Source organism: Ambystoma mexicanum, chromosome 14, assembly GCF_040938575.1.
Source record: "Ambystoma mexicanum isolate Mex_15411 chromosome 14, UKY_AmexF1_1, whole genome shotgun sequence".
Lineage (NCBI taxonomy): Eukaryota > Metazoa > Chordata > Amphibia > Caudata > Ambystomatidae > Ambystoma > Ambystoma mexicanum.
This window is the reverse complement of record NC_090940.1, coordinates 115009632-115022261: the sequence shown is the minus strand read 5'-3', so window position 1 is coordinate 115022261 and position 12630 is coordinate 115009632. Positions and strand designations below refer to the sequence as shown.

Here is a 12630-nt window from a genome sequence, read left to right as displayed (position 1 = left end):
CTTGAAGGATCCTTTGATTGCCACAAGCTCCTGGTCTGTTATTGTGGAATTTCATTCAGGTGCAGAAAACTTGTGGGACCAGAATGCTACAGGATGAAGCTGCCCCGTTTCAGGGTCCCTTTGTGATAACACTGCCCCCATGGCATTACTGAAGGCGTCAGTTTCGACCACATAACGTAGATCAGGCCGAGGGTGTCGAAGTATAGGCGCTGAGGTGAAGGCTTGTTTTAATTCCAGGAAGGCATGTTTGGCCTCCACTGACCAAAAGAATTTCTTGTCCTTTTTTTATTTTTAGAAGAGACGTGATCGGATGGACGATTTGCGAGAATTGTGGTATGAATCATCTATACAAATAAGCAAAGCCCAGTACACTTTGCACCCCTTTGATAGATGTTGGGGAAGGCAATCGAAGAATAGCTTCAACCTTGCATATGTCCATATGAACTCCTCGCGGAGTAAGCATGAAGGCCAAAAACTCGACCTCTGTGACGTGGAAGGAACATTTTTCTAGTTTAGCAAACAATCGGTGCTGACACAGCTTTTCCAACACCGCTCTTACGTTGCCAACATGTTCTTCCTTGGTCTGTGAATAGATTAAGATATCGTCAATGTAAACAAGAACACAGACATCCATTAGTTCATGGAGCACATCGTTCAAAAAGAAATGGAATGCCGCTGGTGCATTGCATAGCCCAAAAGGGCATCACGTGCTATTCGAAGAGTCCGTATTTGGTCCAGAATGCCGTTTTCCACTCGTCACCACTTTTAACTCGTACAAGGTGGTAGGCGCCCCGTAGGTCCAGTTTTGTGTAGATTTGAGCGCTCTTTACCTGGTCAAGTAATTCTGGGATGAGTGGCAGAGGGTATCTGTTCTTAACCGTTATTTGGTTCAATGCTCTGTAGTCGATGCACGTTCTGAGGTCCCCTTCCTTCATGGGTACGAAGAAGAGCGCTGAGGAAGCAGGGGACTTAGATGGGCGAATAAACCCGTTGGCTAGGTACTGGTCTAGATAGGTTCGCAAATGTTGATTGTCTTGTTCCGTTAGGGCATATATTCGGCTGCACGGGATTTGAGCTCTGGATATCAGGTCGTCTGGCAGTCATAGGGCCTATGTGGAGGCAGGGTATTACCTGTTCTTTCTGAAATACATCTTGATAGTCCAAATATTCCGGGGGCAGGGCACTCACAAGGGCCAGAAGAGGTTTTGCCTTGCCTTTGGATTGTTGCAGATGACAAGTTTTGGCGCAATATGCGGAAAGGTCAGCACTCGTGTTTTCCAGTCAATTCTGGGGTTGTGGGCCTCTAGCCAGAGCATTCCTAAAATCATTTGGAACTGTGGTGTCCCAATAAGATCAAAAGAGATGTCTTCCCGATGGCCGTCCTGACATATCAGCATAACCTTTTCGGTGTGATGCGTTACTGGTCCAGATGATAGTTGTGAGCCATCCACTGCAGTTACGTTCTCCACCTGTGGTTTATGCCGAAGACGAAGGCCTATTCGTGCGGCTAGAGCCTGATCAATATAGTTACCAACTGCTCCATTGTCTATATACGCCTCCAAGGTGTGTACCTTTGACGGTTGCTGGTGGTGAACTAGGAGTACTGGAATTACTAGATGTGAGGTCAGAACTACTTTCTGGTTTTTTCTCGACAAGGGGACCCCTACCCTTGTCGGGCACTGGATTTTTCCAGAGCCGTATCCTGTTCCTTATTGGTATTTTCTGTCGCACCCACAGTTTTCTTGGGAAGTTTAGTGGGGCAATCTCAAAGAAAATGCTCAGCCTTGCCACAATATAAGCATAATTGCTCCTGTCTCCGTTTTCCTCTCTCTGCCTTAGATATAGGGGCCCGTAAACCCACGATTTGCATAGGTTCAGTGGTTTCGTGGGTCTTGCCTTGGTTGTCCCTGGATCTCATATAGACTGATATTCCTTCTGCCCTAGTGCGATCCATCTTTCTGTCTTGTAACCTGTGATTTAGTTGCAACGTTAGGTTGATTTATTCTGCACAGGCTTCAGGAGGGTTGACCACCAGGACTAACACGTCCTTTAGTTCCCCGCGTAAGCCTCAATAAAATAGTGGTCCTTTTCTCCTCAGGCCAGTTGGTTTGTGCAATCAGGCGATTGAAAGTGGCTATATATGTCAGTAAATCCCGATTCCCCTGTCTTCGAGACAACAGTTCGTTATCGAGGGCCTGTCCTTGGGTGTGCCTTGCAAACAGCTTCTCCAATTCCTGTTGGAATTCCCCAAAATTATGCAGCACAGGGTCATCCTGGTTGACCAAGAGTATTGACCAGTCTGCTGCACTGCCTCCTAGATACGAAAGTACAAAAGCCACCCAGAACTATCGTTCAGGAATGCACCTGGGCGGCACAGGAAGTGCAGGCAACACCGATTCATAAATATAGCAAATTTGTTGGGGTCGCCAGCAAACCTTTCCGATGGAGCCAATGGTACAGCCCCTGGAAGTACCACTTGAACTGGTGGTGATGGTGGCACAAGGGTTGGCGCGATTCCAGGTAACCCGGACCTGCCCTGCATGAGATTGAAGCCCCTGTCTTGCCAGGTCGTCGGTTCGTTCCCGAACAATGATTAAGTCCCTTATTAAAGAGTGTCTCTTGTTTGGAGGCATGCACTTCAGCCCGTAAATCCCCCAGCAATTGGGCCAACTGGTCGATCTCAGAGGTATTCATAACGCCCAGGCAGAGATTCAGAGAGGCTTTGCATTCTGTTATGCTCACCTGGACTCTGTGGGGGTGTTGGGGCACGGTTGGAGCCCCCCCCCCCTTGAATTGGCTCCCTCAGTTGCTTCTCTCCCCCAACTGCTGTCTTTCCGTGGGTTCGGAAGGCTGGACCTGTTCCCGTGATAAGAGAGGCAGTGAGGAAAGCGTGGTGGAGTCGTAATTCCCCTCTGCCCTTTCGTGCCAAAATGTAGTGCGTAGAAGTTTACCCGAGCAAGCTCACCTGTTTGTATGTAAGGATGAGCTCTCCGTCCTGCTTTCCTTCAGCAGGGGCGCTACGGAGGGACCTAGTTGGGTCACTGGTCCAAATTGCAGAGGTCCAGACCGGCTGCGACCATTCCGTCCATTCCGTCTTGGCGGTAAGGCTTTTATGATTATGATTATGATTTATGATTATGATTGTTGTTCGTATTCTTGTAACAATACTGTCCCAAGGAATATTGTTCGTAACGGTATATTGTTCTCTCTCCCCTGTAGCGATGAAGATGACCCAGGAGCGTGCGATGGAGAAAACAGCCTGCTCCGGAAGCCCCCACCACTGGTAAGTAGGCAGTTGCAGAAGCTGCAACAAGTTTCATGAGTAGTGCTGCTTTAGCGAGTTAAAGCCTATGTGACCGCTCACCTTGTGTCTCTTATTCTCTTTGCAGGTGCAGCAGGTCGGCGATGGCCGGAGAGCAGTGTCCGACTCCTACTGGCTGCCGGAGATGAAGATCCGCGTGGAGGCTGCATCCGATGAAGGCCCTGTGTTGGTGGAATTCAAACAGGTAAGGATGCTGGGCGGTACCTGCAGAGGATTCGGGAAGACAGGTAAAATGAAGGCAGCTGCGGCAGAGTCGGGAGCAGATGACAGCGCTTCCAGCGACAGTGTGGCCTCAGGTAAGGCGTGCGCAGCGACTGCAGAGCTAAAGCTGATGGCGGTGCTTCCGGCGATGGTGTGGCTTCAGGTAAGGCGTGCGCAGCGACTGCGAAGTGTGGAGCAGATAGCGGTGTTTCCGGCGATGGTGTGGCTAATTCCAGGTAAGATGGTCGAGGTATCCGGAGACTGGAGATGCACGTGTTGAGCCAGGTAGGTGCTGGAGGGTTCCGGAGACTGAAGGCGCACGTGCTGAATCAGGTAAGAGTTTTCCGAACGGCGGTAAACATTACGCTGCACTCAGCAGACTAACGCGAAGCGCCAGTATGCGGGTGGGGCCGGTTTATATAGCCTGGCCCCAGTCACTCCCTTTAGGCCCCACCATGCTCCTCTTTTCAGTCTTCTGCACGTGTCTTCCCTGTGTTAATAGGGCCCCGCCCAGCCTTGCTGCATGTGCCTTCGGTGTTCTGTGTGCCATGCACACTTTGAAATGAGCTTGGTGCCATAGGCGCAAAGACTGGGTCCATTAGGACCCTGCATGAAGTGAAGCACTGGGCTCCTGCCCAGTGGCCATGACACAGAGATGTTGATGTGCCCCACGTTCAACAAATATGGTGATGCCGGTGATCCGGCTTGCTTTCTCTTTGACTCCATATGGAGATGCACTGGAGTACAAGAGCTGGCCAAGGATGGTACCTAGAGGAAAATGGAGCTGTAGCCATTGTATGAATCCTTCATCGTTTTTCCCCGGGGTGGGGTGCCCTTTACATGAGGCTAGGGAGGTGTGGCCAGTAATCAATAGTCACCCATGGGGGTGGTAATATTCAGGAGGACCTCATGGAGAGGAACTCCACACCTGGGGACACAGCCCATTTTACTCCCAACCCCAAAAAGGTAGTGACAACGCCCAAGCCTCTTTTTCCCAGACTTAGATCAGAAACCATGTATTATTGTGCTGGGTCAGACCATTTTAATGTGATCAGTACACGGGCAAGGAAGAACGCTATAGACAAGCAGGAAAAACGCTTGTCAATGGAACTGAGGTTGAGACGTCAGAAACATGAGAGAGAGAAAGAGAGAGAAAGCAAGAGAAAGCAAGAGAAAGAAAAAGAGAAAAAAAAGAGAAAGAAAAAAGAGAAAGAAAAAGAGAAAGAGCGCTGAGCTGGAAAGCGAGGTCGAGGCAGAAGCAGAATGAAGACGAGAGAGAGAGACGTGGAGGGTGTGGTTCAAGAGGACGCACTAGAACGTCTTGCTGGCCAACTAGATGTTGGCAGTAGTGGAAGCAGAAAGTGGAGAAGGTGTCCCCCTCATGGAGGCAGAATGCCAAACGTTATACAGGTGAAACCTGGTGGCCGGGGGATGAGATTAAGGCCGAGAAAGAAGAGAATCGGCACAATGCCATGACAAAATAAACATATGTTAATTGTGAGACGCCCAGAAAGTGTTGTACCAGTCAGCTAGGAACTGGCCCAAAGGATGGACAGAGATTGAGTTGTGGTAGTGTGGACTGTGCAGTCCGACAACTGCACAGAGACTGCTAACCCTGGCCTTTCACAAAGTCGCATAAATTGGCTTGAGAAGCATCCAGTGTGGTGGCGGCTGAACAACCTGTATGGAAGGGACAGTTGAGTCCATTACCAATATCGGAACAACCGGCAGTACAGGGCCCAGGAAATAAGCGCCCAACGAGAGGAAAACGGCATATCGTCAGAAGATCCCAAGCAGAACCAGCTAGGAGAGTTGAGTCATTCTCCTAACCCCCCTTCCCCAGAGGACCTTGTAGAATGGTTTTCACAAACTCTATGTAACTTGGGGTCTTTGCGACAGTTTACATCAAGGAGAAGGAGTCATTCTCCCAGGTCACAAGCCGACCCAGAACTTTGTTTGTTGAAGTGACAGGGATAGCGTAGGAGCCTTTTTGACTGGGACAGTGCCTTTTTATTTGGACTTACACAGACATCCTGACGAGCACCTGAGTGTCTTTAGTTTAGGTAGGGAAATCCCATTGGAGTGAAGGACAGATAGGTTTATTTTTCTTTTGAATAAAGGTTTATAGCAATCATCATGGCACCACTTGGTCAGTGTCATCATTCCTTGTTGCCACAACATCCAGGAGGTTTATGAGTGGGACACTAGTCGTGTTTATAAGGCTCTCTGACTCATAGCCCGATGCCCTTATGATGCTTGGAAAATCATGCACAACTCTATGCAGTGAAAATTAAGAAGACAAACCGTGCATTTAGCATGAACACTTGTATCAATTCTTAAAACACCCAGGCATGTTTAAGGGAAAGGGCTGAAAAACCAGGCTAAGGTCCAAAAATCAATGAGGAGAACCAACTTAACGGTGTTAAAGTTGAAAGTAAGCCAAGTTTCAGTTTAAGATTTTCTTTTTTTCTTCACACAATGATTATACTTTGAATGTTCCAGCAAGTGGTAAAAGAATCCTACTCCTGAGAGGAGAAACATTAAATGAGACTCAACTGTCACTACACTGCACAAGAGGATTCACTATTCTAAGAGTTCAGGGAGGACGTGCACCATCCTTCAGATGGGCAAACTGGCTTCTTGAAATTTCCTTGGGTTACAGAGTGGCAGCAGTATCGATGAGACACTACAGGTTAATGGTATCACTTTGAATAAAGGGGAATGACGATAAAAGACTTGATATCCAGCAAAAATTGGTATATTTATTGCTGTAGATTACAGGCAAGTAATATGGTCCTGAAAGTATTTAGAATGAATTCTTATGGCTTGAGATGACTTTCTAGGGACTACCATGAAGTCAAGCACCATCCGGTGCACTTCGGTAAAATGTTTCAGTTTGCACTGCAAGTGTATCCTAGGATGTATAGGCTCAAACAAGTTTCTCACCCTCTCGTAGAACTCAGTGACGGACGTGAGAAATACTGGTGCTGAGGCAGAGTGGTAACCAATGTTAAGTGTCTGACCCACTGTTAAAGCTATGGCCCCAATGTTACAAGTAGGGTTTTGCATCAGGATTGGTCAGGTCCTCATGATGGTGCAACCTGGCTGCCTTAAAGTGTCCTGTCTCTTTTCATTTTCTATTTCTCCTATAGGCACTTACAAGACTTGCCTGTAAAAAAAAGGCAAAATAAAAAAAATTCAAGAGCATGACACTGATGAATATAATTTGTACAATTTATTTTGACATTTAAAGTAAAACGTTTTCAGGAAGAAAAAAAAAGGAGCGAAATTTACAAATAGGCAGAACTATTCAGTGCTTAGGAATATTAATGAAGAGCCCATGATGAGCATTCCTACATATATTTATGAGCCAAGCAATACTCATTTATTCACATATTTTAGGAAATCTAAGATTATACACGCATACATACAGAGAACTATAGAATACTGTGTATGCTTTATCCCGGCACCCGAGTACGACACAGGCAAGGGTTTTATTTTTTAATTTTTGTATTGCACACATACAGTATCAAAGTTGCGGATTTACAAGAATGCACATTTTGTCTCAAACTGAATGCATGAAGCAGAAAGCCACGCTGCAGGAAATTGTCTTATAAGCTGTGCATTTGGGACAAGCATACAATTTGTGATGTATTTTGTATATGGTTAACACAACGATTCACCCTGGAGAAAGGTTAACTCCTACAGTTCAATACTGAAAGTACTCCAGTATGTAAGGCCTTGAATGGAGTCATTTGTTTAGTTAGGTTATCGTTTGTCAGTGTGCTTTTACAGGTTTATGCTTATCTTCTAACAGAACCATGAAATAAAAAGTGCCAAAATCAGTATGCATTCAATCCAATTGCTCCCATCGGGATATTTTTGGATCAAGACAAGTTGGTTAAGTATACTTTCATTAAATACATACAAAGGGGTGTCATACTAAATTGTAATAGTTGGTATACAATTTAAGAAAACACAATGTTAATTAAAAACTCAATTCTGTCTAAAACGGTATAGAAAAAACAGTGATACAGATATAAATAAAATGTAAAAACAAATCTATGCAAAAACACATACATATAGTACCAAAAATAAATGTACACATGTAAAAAATGTTCTTAAAAACAGCGAAAGATTTTACAGAAATTAGAGAATAGGTTTTTGTTGTTGATAGCAGAAAACAGTCCCCAACATATGTTGAGTCGGCAAGTAAGGGTCATTGAAGTAAACATTGCCTACCTATTTATGACATCATATGCTTCTTGAGTGCCAATGATGCAAAGAGCATTGACGGCTGCATACGTTGGAGCAAGATGCGGGTGCTGCCCGGGTCCGCCTCCAAAGCCTCCATTGGGGCACTGACATCTGGCAAGAAATTGGCAAACACTGTTTGGGGAAAAAGGAAATTGTACAGTTACTGCGATTTTAGTGCCCTTAGTTCTTCGCCTCCACTCATAAATGGTTAAGGTTAGGATGGATCCCTTGAGCCCCGTGTAAGGAAAAATGTCTGTCTGATAAAAAAGAAATGGCATTCTAGGGCCTCTGTATTCACAAAGAAAAGTGTTTGGGGTTGATAGGCACTAACCAACAGGCAAATGACAGGGTATCACTTAAGCTTTCCCTCGCACAACAGGTAACGGTGGCTGAAAATCAGTTCACTCTTAAGAGGTGAATAGAGAGGTTCAAGGTAAGAGAAAGGACCTTTCAAAAAGAGATCTTAATAAATGCAAAATGATGTGCAGCTTATGGACAAGTAGGTTTGTTTGGAAATACTCCTTCCAGAGGTGTGTGACCTTCCCCACCGGGGTTGCAGGCATAGCCTTCAGAGAGCAAGTTTGGTTGCAAGAGCCTAGATGCAATTGGAAATTTGGATCCCCTCAACTTGGAGCTTGTCTCTCAAGTTAAAACAATGAGAGAAGGGCAGCTTCCGATTTGAAAAGTGGGGTACTGGTCACAATTGTACAGTACCCATAGTATTAGATACAAAGTATTACTAGGTCTGCGTTTTGGTATTGTCTGGAAACCTCTCAGGAGAGAGCTGAATGCAGGGCAGCATAGGTTTTGGCAATTATCCATCGATGTTTCAGGTCCTCCCAAGGTTAAGACGTTAATAGTGATGTAACCAGTTTACTAGCTGAGGCTAAAGTGCCACCTAAGAATCAATTTGATTTTTGGAATTTAAACACCACATGAGAGACCAAAACGAATGGTCTTGCTAAAGCATCACCTGAGCGAAAACTAAGCATCCAAAAGGACTTTTCCTGCCACCACAATGCCATCATGACGCTGCACATATACACATACACCTATATTTGTGCATCATTAGTTGTTACTAAAGTACCGCATTTGAGTCAAAACTTAAGTTAAATATGTTGGTATCCAGCCCTACAGATAAGGGGTCTATCAACCACTTTTACTCCCTAAGAATTGGCAAATACCCCCAAAAAAGAAAAATAGGCAGTCAAAATACTCCCAATAAATAACCGACATGTATAAGCTTGCCCCGCTGCTTTCACACACAAGATCCACAGATCTGTTTGGGCCAGTAGTGCCACAGGAAGAAGCCAACTACTATTGTTACTGCATGAGCCGAAGAGGTAAGCAGTAATGTATACGAATAGCTAGGTGCAAAAACATTCATAACCTTTCTGTTTTATAGTTAAAACAGGTTTACTCACTTATATAAAAAATATTCCCATTGGGAATGAGCTTACATTTTTTTACTCCCTAAAATACAATTTTACTCCCAACTTTAAGAAATAAGGATTAAAATACTCTCACTTCAAAATCTTATTTGGAGCACTGTTGGTACTGTAAGGAACTCATGGTGGCAACAGTAAAGACAGACACGTGATCACGATTCAAGGGTGTTTATTTAAACAGTATGCAGGTTGGAAAAACACCAAATCTAAACCTAAATCTAAGGTGGGAGCAAGCTTTGACCATCAAATGAAAAATAAGGCAGACCTTGTGGCGTCTTATCAAAGTAAAGGTTGCATACCTAAAACAAACAAAAAAAACTATTGCCAAATCCTTACAACTGAGTGTGGGATAAGGTTTTCAATAAAGAATAAGTCAGGATGCAGGCTGCCAGGGGTCTCCCTTCTCCACGTTTTGGGCACGGGACAAGGCGGGTCTCCTGAGCACAGCACACACTCTAGTATTCCCAGCACAAGCCAACAATTCCGTTTCAGCTTATCAGGAGCCTCGACGGCCAAGTCTCTTTTCAGCAAAAAGCCTCCTGCCTTCGACGGTTTTGAAAGTTCTTTTCCTTTTATATTTCCACCAGAGCGGGGTGGGGGCAATCCTCTTCCCATGGACTTTCTTATCCTCCTGTCAGCTGAGTGCCAAGGGGGACAATCCACTTCCCTTGGTCTCACTGGCCTCCCTCCATCGGGTTTACTATGGCTCTCGTTTATTTGGGGTCTCCTCTTTATCTTGCCTTTGAAGACCTAATGTGTTCCAATTAACAAATACAAGTTTGTTTCCTCTTGGACTTTGGGTGGCTACTTTCACCCCCTGGATCTCTCTTCCTGGCTCAGATCTCCCTATAGTTTCTAGTGTTATCAGGACCTTCGGTGGTTCACTATTTTGCTACCGAAGGACGGATACATTCAAAATAATAAACAAAAAAAGTTCTCTTGACTTGTAATTGGGGTGATGATTCTTCACCCCTGTGTCCCCCTCTTCCGATCGCAGACCCCTCTCGAATCTCAGCCTCCCTCCGCTGGGTTTACTATGGCTTTCCTAGCATTCACAAATTTTAAATGTCTTTTTAAACAGTTCTCCGTGGACATCATCTGCCGGGTTCACTTTTGTCAACACACTGTTTCTTGAGAGTTTAGACTTCACCCCTCTTTATTGGCATCCCTCCATCGGGTTCACTCTTCCCACCTCACATTTCCTTTTGCTTTCTCTTCACGTAGGATTCCCTTCCCTTGCGTTCTCACAGGTTTGTTGGTCAAAGACTTTCGACTCTACAGGGATTTTGCTGGACCCCAGTACGACCTTTCTTGGTGGCTCTCCCACAGCCTTCTCGGATCAGTAGTTTCAATCACCACAGAATCAACCAGTTTCTCTTGAGTCAGCACCCACGTTGTGCTGGTCCCCTCTGCATCTGGTCTTCCCTCAACAATTCACAGTTCTTTGAGCCTTTCTCAATATGCCACTTTGCGACGTTCATTCAACACAGTTCGGTTTCTTATAGGTTCTCCCCTTGACTCACTGGCTGTGATGAACCGCTTGGCTTCCCTTGTGTCTCTCGTGGTCCTGCTTATTATCGTAGGCACGCTCCGTGTACTGTTGACATCTGTTGCGACACACTTGAGCTATTGTTCACGGTCTTAAGATTCCTTCTACCGAGGTCTCACGGGCCTGGCTCAGAAAGGGCAAGGTTGCTTCTCTCCTTGTCACCCTCGCAGTTCACTCAGTTTTTCTCCTCCTCTTGAACTGCTGTGCCTCGATAGCTGTCTCGTTGTGCGGTCTGCCCTGCTTGCTCTTTGCTTTTGTGCTCCACCTTTAATCCCTATAGTGAAAGGAAAGGGCTGTCAGGTGGGTGTGATTCTGGTCAATTTGACTGCCTGGCCCTAGGTTTGGGACATGTCAGTTACACAGTTTTATTAGTCTGTCGAAAGTGTTTGTGTCAGAAGTGGAGGTGGTTGGGGGGTTTAGAGCGTCAGAGTATTTTACAGGATATGGAGAGGAAGAGGTGTTGTATGGGATTATAACCCTTGTAACTAGAGGGGTTTGTGTTGATCTCGGAAGGGTGGTTTTTGTAGGGTTTGTGGGAACTGTAGTTGTTGGTCACATTCGACTGGAAGTTAGGAAAATGATAATCAGAGGGACGGGATTGATGGGGTTTGTGAAGCAAACGGGAATAGCCTGGGTTGTCAAATGAACACAGGGGATTGTGGGAACGGTAGTGCTTTGTCAATGTAGATTTATTGTTCCGAATGAATTATCAAAGGGACGTGAAGAAGAATGATTGGCCAATGGCTTTGAACCAGAGATATTTTCTGCGAGCTGGCAGCATTGAAATATGAAGGTATTACTCTTTCATATCCAATGTCGCCATATAATCCCTGTGAACTCCCTGCCCAGGCTCAGAATGTCTGTAGAGGCAGGAAGCGAGGGAGGAGTCCAAAACTCTGCAGCCCTTTGTCTTTCAGCTTGACTGTGAGAATCCAGTTCAAACTGGAAGGCTGGCTGTCCTGAAAGGACTGGCAACTCCCATGTTTGAATGTTGCAGGGCTGTTTGATTGGCTGGGTTCCTGTATAAAAGTCTAATCCTGGAAGCTGAAGAGGTAGTCGACCACTGGAACCAGAACCAAAACCAAAGCGGAAGATGTAGAAACCAGAGCTGGGACGATTTCCAGCGACCAGAGAGCCTGCTGTGTAACCAGAGTCTGCTGTAGCCCTTCCCTCCAATCGACCTGGGGACTACGAAAACAATGACCCCGAACCCAGAGCCTGGCGAGAACCACTACACTCAAGAGGACCTGCATTTTGAGCCAACCCAGGCCATGCTGCGACCTTGCGGGCTGCAATACCCCAATACCCTGGGATCTCGAGCCATATGGCGGTGCACAGTCTTCTGAATTCCAAATCTCGCTGAAACTTCGTTGTCATCCTGCTGGATCGCCAGAGGCACGATTCAGGCCTGAAAAGTCTACTCAGAGTGCTGGAACTTGCAAACGATGAGAATCCGACCAGCGATATTCAGTCTTCTTCTGTGCTCCTGAAAAGGCACCAAATCCACACAGCTGCATCCGGCCGCGAGGAAACTCTTGCCTGGAGCCTTCTCCTGCGATCCCTGCTGCAAAAGTTCTTCCAAAGTCCTGTCTTCCTTCTTCTTGACAAAGAAATCCATAAACAAGGTTTTTGGCTACATATCCTGAAGTCTTCATGCTGCAACTCCTCTTCTGTGCTGAGTTACTGTGATGGCTGGGGTATTTTACCTACCTTAAGCCTTTGTGATTTCTGTATAGCTTTGGGATGTTTTCTGTGATTGGGAGGTCACTCATCCAGTTCACCCAGGTCCACTACAGAATCCTCCTAGGGTGTCTTCTCTGAAGTGCCTGGACACTTAACTAACTTTAAAATGA

At 45.8% G+C, this 12630-nt stretch overlaps 1 protein-coding gene across 1 annotated transcript in view; it reads right to left on the bottom strand.

The window, feature by feature from the left end:
- The window catches only part of FNTB (farnesyltransferase, CAAX box, subunit beta), a 501476-nt gene that overhangs the window by 342281 nt on the left and 146565 nt on the right, over positions 1–12630 (bottom strand). The window contains exon 5 of the mRNA XM_069638668.1: positions 7766–7912. Within this exon, the coding sequence (XP_069494769.1) occupies positions 7766–7912 (147 nt within the window). The remainder of the gene's footprint in view (positions 1–7765; positions 7913–12630) is intronic.